Source organism: Thermobia domestica, chromosome 2 (genome assembly GCF_964235325.1).
Source record: "Thermobia domestica chromosome 2, izTheDome1.hap1.1, whole genome shotgun sequence".
Classification (NCBI taxonomy): domain Eukaryota; kingdom Metazoa; phylum Arthropoda; class Insecta; order Zygentoma; family Lepismatidae; genus Thermobia; species Thermobia domestica.
In genome coordinates, this window is record NC_137455.1 from 170325515 (window position 1) to 170342895 (window position 17381).

Genomic DNA, 17381 nt, shown 5'->3' on the forward strand with positions numbered 1-17381 from the left:
ATTAGTGCGTCACCGGATCCTTATCTTTACATCTCTAATTGTAGTTTTGCAGGACACTATAGACTTCATTTCGATGATTTATTACCTATAGGGACAATTATTAAGGGTAATAAAAAAAACGAAAATTAAGTGTACGGACTACCATGTACAAATTGTTCTTTAAAATAAAACAAAAACTACAACAAGAGGTGTAAAAATAAGGAACCGGTGACGGTGTAATAAAAATTGTGCTAAAGACATTCCTACACAGGGCAGAAATATTCGATTAAAGTACAGATGTACAAGGTATGTCACTTTGCTTATTAATATACGCCCAAGGCTATAGCTTCCGAAAGTTGATTAATTGATTTTTGAGTTTTACGTTCCGTTCAGCAGCGAGGCTATATGAGACGTGGACCTATTGATTATCGTGGGATCCGAACCACATGAGCTCCCGCCGGGAATCGAACCCGGGTCTCCCGCGCCAAAGGCGCGCATGCTAACCGCTTAGCCACGAATGAGCTTAACTTCCGTAAGTAGATAACTACATATTAAATCCACTACATTTACCACCAGTATATTTTTTTTTTTTTGGTCAAAAGGAGCAAACTTTTTGTGCCTAAAGAGTTTGAGGTGTTTGATTTCCCTTCATATATTCACATACAAACAAACAATATTAAAAGAAAAGCCATATGCATATATATATATATATATATATATATAATATATATATATATATATACGTATGTATATATATACACGCATAAAACTATTTTTGAAACGGTGAGACGTCTTTGAGCCAACGCAGTTATTTGGAATGTCAATGATTTAAGCCAAAAAGATTTTCTTTCTTTCTTTTATTTTCGTATTTTCATTTCTTGCGGCGTATGTACTTCTACTCCATGCTTCTTGAACAAACCATATTTTGTTTTATGGAGAGAGCTGTAGACTTTATTGCCGTGCAATTAAAAAAATAAATAAATAAAAAGCCCGAAAGCATTCAGCCCGGCCCATAGCCAGCCAGTCGAAACCTAACAGCATCCAACCAAATGCGTTGTGTGTATATATGTACCGCCATCCATTCGTATGTGTTGTTTTCCTATGAATAACTTTTCTTGCTTGAGTTGTGAATTCCATTCACTTCTATTCTAAGAATGCGCTCACTAATAGTATATCTTCATATATATATATATATATATATATATATATATATATATATATGTGTGTGTGTGTGTGTGTGTACTAAAGATGTTGAGCCCCCGCCCCGCACTATATACACATACACAAACACTTAAAAAATAGATTTAAAAAAACGAACGAAAACAAGTAACGCCAAGGACCTTGAAGTGTATTTACGACAATCAAACAAGAGTAACAAATAACAACCTCATACGAAATGGAAAGAGATGAGGGGAAAGAGAGAAATTTACAAGGACGTTTGGGTAATTAACGGATAAGTCAAGCTACAATTCGCGCAGACAGACTTACAGACGCACATGTCTGTAATGCAAAATAAACTTCTTCCCCCTTCTCCCAATTTGTACAATAGTGATAAAACGAAATCAAACACTTTTTTTTTAAGCTCAAGCAAAACTCCCTTTATCGTTACCTGGTAGGCTTCTCTTCTAAAGAATTAAAACTGAAATAAAAAATTAAGTTCAGAAGAAACTCTCTTTTCCAGGAAAGCTAGTTTCTTTAACCTTCCCTTCTTCCAGACAGCAGTATTAAAAAGGTAGACCAAATATTTCCTCCCTTCCTCCCCCCTTCCACTCGAACATTATAACAGCTGTAGATGAAGCCAAACTTATACTTAACTAATTAATATGGAAAACATAAAACTTCTTTTAATTATTTAATGCTGTAGTTTTATATATTTGTCACATTAAAGGCCTTCAGCTTTGCTCGAGGTCTTTCGCAAAATTAAGTAATAAGAAAACTAGCTTGAGTGCGCACCTAAGATGCACACAGTCCAGGGGGTTCGATTCTTGTGGGAGAGCACTGAACACATTACGGTGGTTTAGACTTCACTTAAATTGTGCATCCGCGTCTCAGAATGCCTCGGTGTTGATTGCGTCTTGAAATTAGATCGGAATCTTGGTAGAAGACGAGTTTTTTTTTTTCGTAGAGTAACAAATTTTTACATGAGTTTCCATTATATATATTGTCAGTGGCGTATGCAAAATTTTATCAAGGAGGGGTTCAAGCACTCAATTTTATATTCTTTCAGAACAAGTAAGATTTTTGTACATACCTATATCTTAATATAGTATGAACGTTTATTTTTGCACAAGGTTGGTTCAATCCCGAAACCTTTTCTCCCTTCTGTAAACAATTGTATATAATGCATCAAATGATATCATAAAAAAACTCTTCTGTTCAACTCACAAATAAATAAAAATGTCTGATGCCCAATTAACGTAATAACTTTACCGGAACTCAAACCCATTAACGCACACAAACAATTTTCTGTTTCAAGAAAATATTTAGAAATTACACAGCCACAAAAAATAAAATAAAATAAAATAAAAAGTTCTGTGGAGTGGATCCCAGGGTATGTATTCCATGTATTTTGTTAGACAGAATTCAAATTTCAAAATCCCAGGACGATTGACTGTTTGAGTTACTTTTTATGGGCGAAAAACTTGAGCTATTTCTGATAGGAGGATACACTAACACAGCTGAACTTTTTTTAAAAAATAGTTGTAGTACATGTATCCTCCCTATCCAAAATAGCTCAAGTTTTTCGCCCATAAAAAGGAACTGAAACAGTCAATCATCCTGGGATTTTGAAATTTGAATTCTGTGTAACAAAATACATCAAAAACGTACCCTAGGATCCACTCCACAGAACTTCTATTTTGTGTGTGTGTGTGTGTCTGTGTTATTTTATGTATAATAAATATTTTTTTTTCGTTTATGCAACTAGATAACTTACATGAAGTTCACAGTATTACCTACTAATACGATTTTTTTTTTTAAGTCTAATATCCCAAGTTTGTGCTCTAACGGAGACGACAATAACGATAATAAATGAAATAGTGAAATGAAGAAAGTCGGAGGAAACGGGAGAACTAGCGAAAACTCTGGGATAAAAAAAGCAAATTTTGTACGAGTTCGGATAGAATCAGGGACCTGGTGCATCAGAAGTGACCACTCTGATCTTAATAGGGGAGTCCGAAGTTTAAATTGTTATTAAATAAGTTTATATTAAATTTCAACATTACTAAGAAATCATATGCAAGCGTGAATGACTATTGTTTTCCCTGTCCAGGGTAAAGAAATGAAAAAAAAAAAAAAAAAAAAAAAAACGAAGAAGCAAAGTTTATTTCCCAAACTCATTCTCTCCCCTCCCTACGACATAACGAAAAGTTTGTTTCACGTATACGTACACATTTATATGACATCTCAGGTTTCCCACTTATTCTCTGATTTTTTCAGATTTTCTAGGTCAAGATTTACAAATTCCCAGGCCTATATATATATATATAAAAGCTCGACCAGAAGTTCATCTACTATGTATCCACGAGTATATAGTGTGTGAGTGTGGGCTTGTGTGTAGGTAGAGATGCTTTACAAAACAAACTCACTGATTTTATAAAGTACTTAGTAATAACTTAGTAAGAACTTAGTGAGGCAAAAAGAGCAATTGGTTTACAGAAGTAAAAGTCCTCTCATTTTTCCAGTTTTTTCAGCTTTTTACGAAATTCCTTGACTTTTCCAGTACTTTTTTACGTGTAAGCTAAATCCCTGACTTTCTTAGGTCGGGGAAAACCCTACGAAAGTCTTTAGTTTAACATACCACAGTTTTGTCTTGTACAGTCCGCAGCAAAAAAAAACCTGCAATATGATAATGTAAGTTTATTGCAAATCTACGCCTAACAGCCCAGGAAATCAACATAAACATCTAAGTGGCACGAATCACGCCAGGAGAAACCTCGGCGTCCTCCGCTGCACACTTATTTTGGAGCAAAAGACGTCGTTTCACAATAAATTTACATGCTCATGTTGCAGGTTTTTTGCTGTGGACTGTACACTTGCGAGGTGAATGAGTAATAATAATGATAATGATGGAACATTCGTAGAATAGAGGAAGTGGGGCTAAACGGGAAGACCTCATGAAAAAGCTGTGAAAATTATGTTGTCCATTATAAAATAGGTATTAATATGGGGTCAAATCAGTGATACTTCACGAGTGATAAAGTGTTTGATGAAAAAGTGAACTGAAAGAAGTATATAAGTACTAAAGACCCTCCTCGTATCTATGCCATACCAATCACGTATGGTAACAGATTTCAACGAGTCCTCTGCCCACCTCCAAAATTCAATTTCGAGAAATGACAGTCGCTAAAGGCTACTGAATTTCTTTCTTCCATTAGCACAACCCAATTTACTCACGCTGATTTCTGACCTTCCACTACTGCAAGAAACCGATCAGAATTGCATTTTGCCTCAACACAGAGAAATAACCCCTACACCAATCGATTGGTTTTTGATTGAGTTTTCTCAGCGTCTAATTGTTAGGATGCTATTATTCCGATTCAGTGTAATCTGGAAAAAGTTATGAACCCATACTCATATGTTAATTTCAATTTAGTAGAAGCTATCGTTTATAAACAAAAGGTTACATGATCAATCCATGTTAAGTAGGTCTGGTTCAGTGACCACCGCAACAACCTGTGAGTCCAGCAACAGAAAGCTCAAGTTAGATGTAAGTACTATTTGCGCTTATAAATCTGATAGATCTTTTTTTAGGATTTTTCTTAGTCATGCCAAGTAAATTCCGGGAACAACACCTTAAAGGGAGGTTTCCTGTGGCCTGTTTCATAAGAATATATGAATCAAGGATACAAATCTTATAAAAACTAAAATTGTTACAGTTTTATGTGTATATACAACCATGTATACTTAAAATTTGTTATTATACATGTAGGGTACTTTGGGTAATTATTGATCACACGAAAACATTTTAAAAAAATACATTAACATGGTGCACAAATAAGTAATATCGAAGCTGCAGCCCGACGAAAATTGGTAAGAGCAATAAAATAAAAAGTCAGATCGAAATGTCGGATCAAGTTCGGATAAAAGAACATAGTGATTATATTGAGCCTAGATTCTACTAATGCAGATGTGGAATATGTATTTGTTTCCAGTACTTGATTTATCATTTATCATTTGTAGAAGATGTCATAAATTTTCTACTATGTTTTGACAAATGTTGTCATCCCCCTGTTCCACATATGTTGGTATAATATTAATGGAATCTATACTCAAAGTAATCACTATATCATTTTTTTTACCTGATTTTCCTCTCATTTTATACCCCTATATATATATATATATATATATATATATATATATATATATATATATATATATATATATATATATATATATATATATATATATATATAATGTCTGACCGTAGTGGTTGAGAATAAAAGCGGCGTAAGCAATTTGTATGTAGTAAAAAAGGGTAATTAGTGCTGTTAGGGTGTTTAAAAACAACACCGACAACGTTTGGAAGGTGATTCCTGACACCAGGATAAGACAAAAAGTATAGACCAACCTGGGTGCAGAAGTCCATCATTTCGGAGTTATAGGCTGCCGAAAACATGAAAAATGAAGTTTAAAGGTCCATAGCTTCAAAAGTATGGGGATTTACCATAGTCGGGTCAAGACTTCACTTAGGAACTAAAGTGTGCATTATCCAAAAATAAATGTTTCAGAATCCTAAGGTACTCACGCAACAATTTCTATAGAGGAAGTGTGGCTTCGGGGTATAATTTATAAAATATTCATCAACTATCTCAATAAAAATTGTTGCGGAAGTACCGAAGGACTCTGAAATAAAGATATTTGGATAGGGCATATATATATATATATATATATATATATATATAGGATATATATAGAGGGTGTTAATGAACTATATAGACAAACTGTAAGAGGTGATTCCTCGCATCAAAATAAGAGAAAAAGTTCATATGGGCCCATGGTGAAAAGTGCATAGTTTCAGAGCAAAATCGTGAAAAAGCCAAATTTCAACAGGCCCTATTTCGAATTCCAGAAACTGCGGATGGTGGTACTTATCAGCGTAAAGGAAGTCACACATACACAATCCAAAAATGCATATTTCGTCAGTTTTCAATAGGTATACAGGGTATTCCCTACTAGGTGTAATTCTCATATATGCTCTCAATAGTTTTCAGATATACCCTGATTTCAAGGAGGGTTCAAAGTAGGCAGAAGATAAGCCTTGATAACAATTGACATCTAATGCTTCGGAGGGAAGTCGAAAGTGTAGAAGCCGACAGTTCCATGTTATTTTGTGTTCGGAATAATGTGTGATGTGATGTATTTCGTCAAGGTAAATTTTACATTTTCTTCACTTGTAAGCGTGAAAGAAAACATTGCAGCATGCGTTTTCCCAGTGTACGAAAAACCGTGCTGCTGACGATCCTTAACAGTTCCGACATTGCGCCAAAGGATTTTGTGTTCACTGTTATCAAGGCTTATCGTTTGTCTACTTTGGACCAATCATAAAGTCAGAGCATATCTCAAAATTCGGTTGATGGCATGTCTGGGAATTTCACCCTATATGGAATACTCTGTACACCAACTGGAAATTAATGAAATATGCATTTTTGGATTTCGTATGCGTGACTTCTTTTACGCTGATAAGAACCACCACCCACAGTTTCTGGACAGCCCTAGCTCCGAAACTATGCATTTTCCCCCACAGGTCCATATGAACTTGTTCTCTTATTTTGATATAAGAAATCACTTCTTATAGTTTGTCGGTATAGTTCATTAACACCCTGTGTATATATAATGTGTTAGTGTGTGTGTGTGTGTGTCCCTGGTTTGTGATGGACAATATGATGGTCGTAGGTTTTTTTCGGGTTCTCTCGTTTCTTCCTACATTTTCATTCTACCAGTTATTTCATAACCATTCAATTTCATTACTAACAAATTCCCTTTAGCGTAACGGTCATAACATGGGAGGTAAAAACTAGAAATTTCATTTGATTTCATATTCATGTTTTCGTGCGAAAAATAATTTTCTAAAGTTTGTTGGTATTGCTTCCGAACATTCCATATATAAATGTGTGGATATGATTACAACTATAATGACAAATTTCAAGTAACTGCACTTGTATTTAGAGATGATATTTAGTATTTCATTAGTGTTTCTTTTTCGTATTATTTGACGAATCTAAAAGGCACTTGTAAGTTTTATGAAATGATCGTTACTTGTTCAAACTATCAATTTCTCTGAACGTTATCATCTCTCAGACTTCTGACAGACTGAGCGCTTCTAAGAAATACATAAGTAAATAAAAGAATAAGTCGAACCTCGAACCTCTCATTTTAAGTTCTTTTTATTTAGTTAGTTAGTTATTTATATTTAACGATGTCCAATTTGGACTTAGTTAAAGCGATAAAAGCTAAAATTGTTTACGAGATACATCTTCCTATACCATCAAAGAGAACAACAGAAGAGAAAGAAGTGAAGACGCCATCAGCGGACGGCTGAAAAATCTTGATTCATCAGAATGTGTTGGAAGAAGCACAACCGTTAGTTGCTAGAAGGAGGCTTCCAGTGTGTGTATGTGTGTGTATGTGTATGTTATATAGTATATACCCAGTGCTTTACAGGAATGTTAACTCTTGAAGAGCCCCAAGTTTTCAGACTTCACGAGTCCCGTTGACCACTCGGAGGAAAAGAATCTCTTCATCTCCTCCTTCTATGCTTCTTCTTCACCTGTCTGGCACAACCAAAAGAAGGGCGCCATTCAAATATTTCTAATGTTGAATAATGGAACAGGATTTAGATTTGGATAGACGGAAGAGAGGCCAGCAATTTCATAACGATAGCCGTATTTGGTTATAGCACTGCCTTGGAATCCGAGGTAAAGAGAAAGAAAGAAAGAAAAAAGAGAACCCTTGATGAGATGAGTTTCGTAAGATGTCTCTCTTTTTCTCTCTGACTTGGTCGTAAAATGGATTCAAAATAAATAAAAACACACACAACTGTTATTGCTGTCCAAAACTGGGTGTGGGCTTTGAACTTTTTTTTTAAAAAAATGAGTATATATATATATATATATATATATATATATATATATATATATATATATATATGTGTGTGTGTGTGTGTGTGAAATTTGAAATAAACCAGTCGAATTACATATAGGTTTGCCATTCCTAAAAGTTCTCTCCGTTACAGTATATCACAAGAAATAATAAAATTAAAATGTGTACATTGACTTTTTTTTTAAGGCAGCGTTATTTTTCACCATTATATCTTTCTTGTTACCCTGAAAACCAAGACATGAAAGAGAACTAATCTGAGAGCATATTTCTTTATTTAAGACAAATCTCTACCTTCATCTTCCTTTCCGTACACTGTAATGACACTGTTGGCTCACTTCTCATGTAATCTCGGTGTTACAAAAGAACGTTTAAGCTCAAAATTAACACACAAATTCTTATAAAATTTTACACAATACTTCAGCGAGTATTAACGGTTATTATAGAAGGGAAGGACTTTATACAATAACTAGTCTTCAGGTGGCTGGTAACTTCGTCCCCAAACCCCCGCATTTGCTAGGCCTACGGCCACGCGCCTCATATTTCAGCCTTTGTTTCCGTTCCTAGCACGACAAAAATACGTTTATGGCATTATTCTTGGCGACAAATTTGAATCTCTTTCCCTCCTTATAAAAAGCATTTCAATTACAACGAAGTGGCGCAAAAATCCAAGTTGATCCAAGTGCTAACTGCGCTCAAAAATCATTTCAAATGGTTCACTCGTTTCCTCCTGATGATACGGCTGACAATCTCGAAGTCATTTCTATATATCGAGACCAATAAAAATAGAAATTGCCCTCTTTTCTTGTTAAAAGCATAATTTCTAGAAACGCTCTGGTGGAATTTCCGGAAAGATTGTGGTATATGCCCACTTGTTTTGAATAAGTAGTTAACGTACCAAAGTTTCATAACTCTACATGTCACTAATCTTAAGGGATTTTGAGATACGGCCACCCTATTTTAACAATTGCAACCTCCACTTCTAACCTTAAAGGATTTTCGAGATATGGTCATTCTGTTACAACAACTGTAACTCACTTTTTCGCCTTTTTTTTTTTCCTTTCCTTCTAGTGGAAATTCAAAAAACGGTGAAAACATGTATCTTAATTATTTTAAGTCGGAAGTGTGTATACCAAATTTCATGTCTCTATAGGTCAGGGAATCGAAGTTATGGATATCTTATACTAATTGTCATCCCTATTCCCAAACTTCTTAGTACAATTTCCAAAAAGTCTTACTTAGAGGTACATCACAAATCCTATGCACTGTCAAAATTTCAATTTTCTAGCTTAAGAGTCCTCATCGCGGCGAAATTAAAATACCTCTAATTATGCAGTAATTATGCGATATCGTCAAATAGACAAAAGATAATCGAAATGTGCACTGAGAAAAATCCGTTCTCCGGACAGCAGTATATTGTACAAATATACGGAATCCTCTTGCTTACTACAGAAATCAGTACGGGGCATACGTTATCCGTACTGCCCTTAGATGTTACATCGTGCCATTGTAGGATGTCTGATATCTAACAGTCTTCCTTATATTACATACATAGGTATGTTACCTTCGTCAATCTATATGTTATATACGTCCATTTGTATGCGAGATTCTGACTGCCTATATTGTTTCATATGGAAAATACGTACAGATGGAACACTTATACAGAAAGTATTATAAAACATGCGTTTTCAGTTATACGTTAAGTCCAAAAACTACAGGATTTACAAATGTAACAAACGATTTTACGTACGCCACATACATTTTTTTCAGTGTGGTCTGTTACCACTAATGGAAGTAAAAACTTACTCCCATAAGTTACTCCATATCACTAATTACTAAGAGGCCGCGGCGACTTACAGGCAGAGCTCTCATCTCTGGTACGCGTGAAGTCCCTGATTCGATCCCAGCTCGCGCCAAGTAGCCTTTATGTAGAACAAATACCATGTGCGCGGTTCTTCAGTTTCGTCTCACTTTCTTCATTCCACCACCTCGTTTATTAGCATCATCACCGTCTATCTTAGCCTAAGTAAGGGACGTGAAACAAAACAAACAAGCTGATCATCACATTTAATGCTATGTAACGAAAATTGCTTAATTCAAATTGCAAGAAAAAAATATTTGTAACAGTTTCTGTATATCTTTCCGATGATGATGCTATGTAAGTAGAAGCAGATTGATGAAAAATAATTAAATAATCAAATGAAAAAGTAGCAGGAAATGCTAAAGAAAGCAAGTAAATCCACGGACACAATAATCTCACAAACCCTCGTTCAAACTTAACGATGCTTCGCATCAGAGGGTTAGCTTAAAGCTCTAACACTAGCCTATGGTGCTTCTTCCAAAAACTAGTTTTATCCAATACATTGTCATTGATAATATAAAATTTACAAATTACAGTAATTTGAAAACACGACTGTAAGTGAAATGATATGCACGACTTACTATTGTGATATAACTAACATCGGGAATTCCAGACTAAAACAAACATGATTTTTTTTCAAGAATTTACTGTTGTATTAACAGAAAATCCAGTTTCAAAATAAGATGTAGTAATTAATTATTTTACTGAAAATATTTATGGAATATTAAATATTACTATACAGTGTAGGCTATATATCCCAAAAATTTCTGAGGCACAATTATGCTACTTACTGCAACACTACCATTGAATCAATTGTAATGATGACTGCTGTTAAGGAACGAAATAATCCTCAGATGGTTATTACGTTCACGTTAGTAGTGAGCGTTACAAAACTGCGATGTTAATACGTACGTTTCTTGAACGAGAGCTATTTTATTTTATTATTATTATTATTATTATTATTATTATTATTATTATTATTATTATTATTATTATTATTATTATTATTATTATTATTATTATTTGCTATAAGTCGTTAATAGAGACATTCGGGTAACATCTTCATGGGTAACGGTGACGTTAATTGTGGCTAACCACATCCCATTCATAAAAGTACATTTCGCGTAACACTAATATGAAACCCACAAATCACCTGTGTGTTACAGGTTACATAAACGTCTAGGCGAAAATGTTTAAAATACTTTTTAGTTCTTCTAAACGCAATCCTTATTCATTCAAAAATGTACATTTCGTGTGGTCGTTTTTACTTGTATTCCCATTTGAATAACTTAATAAATGCAGAAGAAACGAGAAAACTTCTATTTTTTTCTTGAAGACTCCTGACGTTCTTGATTTTCTTTCTTTTCATTTTTTGTAAATAACTCGATAACAATAAACAAGGTGACAAATTCCGAAAGAACCCTATGTAATCATATACGATTTCTTAAATATACTGATATGATGCAGAAATTTTAAATGTCCGACGTCATAAACTGCGACTTTAGATTTTAACTTCGCATTATTCACTGTGTAAGTATATGTATCGGTTCCTAAGGAAGTGCGCAGTGTAATGAAGAAGTTTAAAAGAAAACTATTTCGAACGTCTCCTTAAAAGATCGAACTCAACCTCACACATTTAGCCTTAGAAATAACTATTTCTCTTTATAAAATAATGTAATAAGCGAGTCCCTTGAAATCATAATACAATTTTTGAAATAAAATTTATAAGTACTAGGATTAGGAAATATATTTATGACTTTTCGACATCTATGGACATGTTAGTCCGTCACATATGAGCATGGGCGGAGTTATGGGAGGCAGTGCCCCAAGCAGACAATTTCTAGCTCCGCCTATGCGTATGAGGGATGACGTCTCTAGGCAATCACACTGGCTGAGAAATCGGAAGGGGAAGGTGGGGAAGAAGGGATGAGGTACCATCCAGCCATTTTCCTAGTGTGAATGAGGAAAATCTCACTCAGGGTGGCTAATCTGAAAAGCTTTTACACTTTGTCGACTATGTCCCCAATAGGAATTAAACCCGGGACCGCTCACCTAAAGGCCGGAGAATTAGCAACTACGGTAAGTGGGATTACAAAGTAAAATTTGTGTGAATATGATAGTTAAGACATTAATAATAATAATACAGCTTGTATTTAATTTTGTGGTAGTCGAAATGTATCCGCCACGGTTTGATTCTACAGCACAATGTTACAATTAATAAGGAAATTTAAAACAACTTTCGCTAACAAACAAACAAACATTGATAACTATTTTTCAAATTCTTTAAGTATGTATTGCCGTTTAAAATATTAACGAAGGAAACAAAATATGAGTCCTCTGGACTCGCTTTACCATTTTACTATTCAATTTTTTAGAAAACTGTAAGAGAGGAATATTTTCTCGTTGGAATCGGGGTGTTCACTCCAAATATGACTCTGATATTAAATTTAGATGATTTCCTAGTGTTATTGTCCACACAGACCTACGACCGGCTCGGCAACTTTTAGTTGCGGAATGTATGTTCAAAACGTCAGTTTTTATCCCGTTATTTCAAACTTTCTGAACTGATGGTCAAAACATCACTTTGTATGTACGTTATTTCTAGTTTCCTAAATCAATGGTCATAACATCACTTCCCATACCTGCTATTTCTAGCTTTCTAAAGAAATGATCAAAACATCAGTTCTACGTTCTAGTTTTCTAAACCAATGATCAAAACATTATTTCTAGATTTCTAAACCAATTATCATAATATCAGTTCCTATAATCGTTATTTCTGGTTTCCTAAACCAATAGTCGTAACCTCCTTCCTAGACCCGCTTTTTCTAGCTTTCTAAATCAATGGTCAAAACATCAGTTCCCATGCCCGTTATTTCTAAATTTCTAAACCAAGGTCGTAACAACCCGTACCTACGTCCGTTATTTCTAGTTTTCTAAACCAATGGTCAGTTCATATGTTCGTTATTTCTAGTTTTTTAAACAAATACGTGTTTAGATTTTTGAACGCATCTACAAACATCTGAATAACAGCTAAAGTTCCTTCCTTCACAAACAAAATAAGTGGAAAGAAAGATAGGCTGCAATCTTTGGAAGATTTTAGCAGATCCACTAGAAAAAAATAAAAATTTAAACTAAATGGAGTTATCATTATACTAGTTTCCTTGTTTTGCCACACAGCATAGAAAACGTGGGATATGCAGAGTTACATAATAAAGCCTGCGAAAAGAATTAACGTCACACTGTGGGCATTGCTTCTTTCATACATATTCGCCGTCTCACGTGATTGAATTAATATTGTTAGATAGAAAAGAAACATGGCTCACTCGTTTTTCATCTTTTAATAATTCTTCAAGAAATTTGGAGGTGGATACCACGTTTACAACGAAAGGACGGACATATGAAATAAACTAATAACATTTAAATCGAAGGCTGCATTTAAAGATAATGTCACAGTAATATTATACTGTATATATGAGGTTATCTGGGTAGTAAATACGAATAAGCTTGTTTAGGAAAAATACTATCTTCATAAGAGTGAGCTCAACAAGATCTTCTTATATCAATTAATTACCATTATTGTTATTATGAATAATTATATTATTGATGTTGTTCAAACTCCTGTTTGATTATATTATTTGATCATAATTTTGATCCCTTATTGTTTAGGTTCACGAAAAATAGGTTAGAGTACGAACGAACATAAAGAAAATCTGAAACAAACACAAAGAAAATCCTAACAAATATTCTTAAGATCTAGAAAATCTAGATTTACTCTTTAAGACTCAGTAAACCAGTATTTAACACAATAAGATCGTTTGGGACAAATATTAAGTATAAAAACAAGGTTCTTCATGTCTAATTTAGTATTCAAAACGCCTCAGTACTGTATGTTTTTCTCATTCAGATACATATAACATCGAACAAAGCACTACAGCTGAAGAAATACGTATTAGTATTCGTCATTATTTGCAACATTAGGCATTTGTCTCAGCATTACACCATAATAATGCCTGATATAGTGTCTGTTGTGATCCAGCACAGTGCGGTAATATATTTCGTAACCGCAGTGCCTCGCACACACACAATTATATATATATAACGAAAGAGATACAATAAGAATCCTAGAAAAGACACACGTAACTAGGTAGCGCTGGCGAAGTTGGTTTCACGACTCTATACTACTCCTATCTTCAATGTACTAATGTCAAACTAGAATTTACATGTAGTGCTAGATATCCACAAATACTTAAAAATTGAGAAAAACAGTAAAGCCAGACTTATGAGGTTTGAACGTTTTACCGTTTGGTGCACGGAGTCCCAGATTCGATTTCCGGTGAGAGAATATTGAACACATTTTGGTGGGTCAGATTTCACCTTAAACTGTAGGACCACATCTCATACAGCCTCAGTGTAAACTTCAGTAAACAAACATACTAACAAATCAAAGTTGTGTTTAAAAAAAAAAACATTCTACTGAAAACTCTTAGATCCTACATTAAAAGAAATAGTGAAAAAATCGATCCTTCAAATGTATATAAAAGTGATGAGAATATTTCTTATATGTTGAGACTAAGTACAGTAATATCAAAATTTCATTGCATATTTCCTCGATATAAAAAGAAAAAACTTAGCACTATGCATCGTAGTCCCAATCGACATGTCTTTGTATTTCTGAAGCATCACTACGGATAAATCGACAACAGATTTCCAGTTATTTTTCACGAATTAAAGTGCTATGGAGGAATATATCAGTAGAATCCTGTAACAGCTAGAAATATAATACAAAATACTGTATGCACTACGTAACACATTACACGACATCAATCAATTCTAATCCTCAAATGAGAAGTTTCTAGCTACACAAGCACTACATACACAACACGATACTTAAAGATACCTACACATTAATTACAACAGCCACAGGAGGACACATGGAAACTGGCCTCGATGTATATATGCTTCCATGTATCGTCCTGACAGATTTACTTTCTACACATAGACCTTGTAACAGCATGTGCCCAGTTACTCACCGGTTTCTGAGGCGGAGCTGCAGAAGAGACAAATTCTGTTTTCTTGGTAATGTTGGACTACATACGACCATGTATATTGCTAGTGGTAACGTGTTGCAGATACCATCACTTCCATTCTGCACCGTCATGATCAATCCTTTATCAATTTGCAGAGGAATTTTTGGGGTAAGAAGAAGCTCGTTATAGATTTTCTTCCTAATATAAGGAACCACACAATAAGATATTGTATAATGAAAAACGACAAGACAACAGCAATATTCCAAAGAGAAAAAGAATCATTGTCCACTCCTTGTGTGGGTTGTTGTAGTAGTTTAATTTTGTTATTGTTGCTCTTCAGTGGTGCCGCCCTGCAGAACGGTGAGTAACTCGATACAGCTGCTGCAGGTCATCTTCCTCATGAGCATGATGGTACAGCTTACTTTTACATCGGCCTCGATAGGCCACAGGAATGGCCTTCCCTTTGCGGCAGGCTGCTTCTCGCAGATGACAGGAGCTTTGGTACGTGTTCCCATCTACGCCACACACCAACTTCTTCACGACGGGCACCTCGCATTTTCTTGAACATTTCACGCAGTGCGGGGTCAAATTCTGGTCCAGGAGGCAGTGTTTGCTTTCGGGACATTGAATCTTGTCACACGACCCTGTACAGGATCAACCAGGAAATTAAATCAGGACTTCTTATTTTATACATATGCACATATAAAAAGATTTTTTTTCTTTCTTTCTTTTATCAATATTCACAATTTCCACTCACTCACAAAAGCATCCGTAAAGTGTGTAATTTTATAGTTTACATTTGAATAATTCGACATTAACAGGAATTAACAATTTCTTAATCTCTTCACTACATTAAATGCTTTGTTTTTGTGAAATGAAATTTTAGCCCTTGTATTAGAGAGCTCAGTCCGACGTTAGGAGAATTACTTTCAAAATCTCTCTTTATAATGTAAATTAAATACATAACTTTAATGTCAGAAAGACTGTTACACTTATGGACTGAGCCATGTAGTATCATATTAACTACCGGTATCTATTATGGTCTTCTGTAAGTCTATCAACAAGTTAAATATCATATCAGGGCCAGTATCACTAGGTTTTCGCTCTATGTAATAGAAACTAAACTACCTTCTTGTAACGTTTTGATATGATTTGTATAATGTTGTTTGAAAAAGTACCCCTAAAGCTAGTATGTGCAGTTTCAACATCTTACACAGATTATTGTGTATGGGCTCAAGAGGATATTAGTAAGTAGTTTATGAGAAAATAAATAGACAGAATTTGAACTGAAATAACGTCTAATAAACTTGATGGTTTGTTGTAGAAGCAATATCAATGGTCCACTTGCACTTACTACAATAAATAGACTTCGAAATACATAAAGTATTTTTGAATTTAAAGAAGCTATTAACCATTACATGTTTAGAATATTGCATCATATCAACATATGTTCTCAACGTAAAACGGATATTAACCACTACAAATTTAGAATTACATTATACCTATATGTGTAATCAAAGTATTGTACTCTGATTTGTGTATTTTTAGTAGGTATACACAATCTATACAGATGAGTGAGTAAAAATATGCGTTCTTTAAGGATTTAATTTACATTCCTAAACATCAACTAGCTCAGCCTAAGTCTGTCTGTCTGTCTGTCTGAGGGATGTTGTCCCTTGGTTAAAATGACAGCTCTCACCAAGAATCGAATTTAATTTACTTCCCATTGCTGGACTCACAGTCGTTCAAGTTATTTGCGACTCCACAGAAATAAACATCTCACAACAAATGATTCTTGAATATTACTTAACGTTACACTTACAATAAATCTTAATGAATTATTTGTAACTTATCCATACCCACCATTAATTGGAAAAATATTCGATGAATCAAAAAAATCCATTTTATATCATCTGAGTACAGGAAATGTTTACTATACATCTTTAAAAATTCAAAGGTTCACAGAGCTTTTCGAAAACTGAACTCGAACATAAATGGAGATAACTAAAATACTATTTTTCTCTCTGTTTGCTCCAAAATTCTGTCATAGAGAAGAGAATAACCGCTGATAATGTCTCCGATTGGCATACCACTAAACAGAAATTTAAAAGAAAATGTGAAAAACATTTTCTACCTAGTTCCAAAAAAGACAGAATGAAAACGTCATTTTGTAATTATCTCTTGTAGTCCAATCTTCGTTCAACTCTATGCGTTTTGACTTTCCAGTTCCATTAAAACAAATAATGTACAGTTCACATTAGAATATTAATAAATATGAAAACTGATGGCACTATAGCAATAGGATAGTTAATAATTTTTGCCTTTACCAGTTACCATTTCTCTCTCTCTCTCTCTCTCTTTCTCTTTCTATATATATATATATATATATATATATATATATATATATATATATATAT

The 17381-nt window shown here is 34.2% G+C and overlaps 1 protein-coding gene across 6 annotated transcripts in view; it reads right to left on the reverse strand.

Moving 5' to 3' along the window:
* Positions 1-17381, reverse strand: part of Fs (Follistatin) — a 593437-nt gene that overhangs the window by 74808 nt on the left and 501248 nt on the right. For 5 of the 6 annotated variants that reach the window (XR_014129674.1, XR_014129685.1, XM_081747802.1 and 2 more), the window contains one exon: positions 15387-15608. The exons of the other annotated variant lie outside the window; for it this stretch is intronic. Coding sequence is in view for 3 of the 5 variants with exons in the window: in XM_081747802.1 (XP_081603928.1) it covers positions 15387-15608 (222 nt within the window). In the remaining 2 variants the exon portion in view is untranslated. The remainder of the gene's footprint in view (positions 1-15386; positions 15609-17381) is intronic. 6 annotated transcript variants of the gene reach the window in all.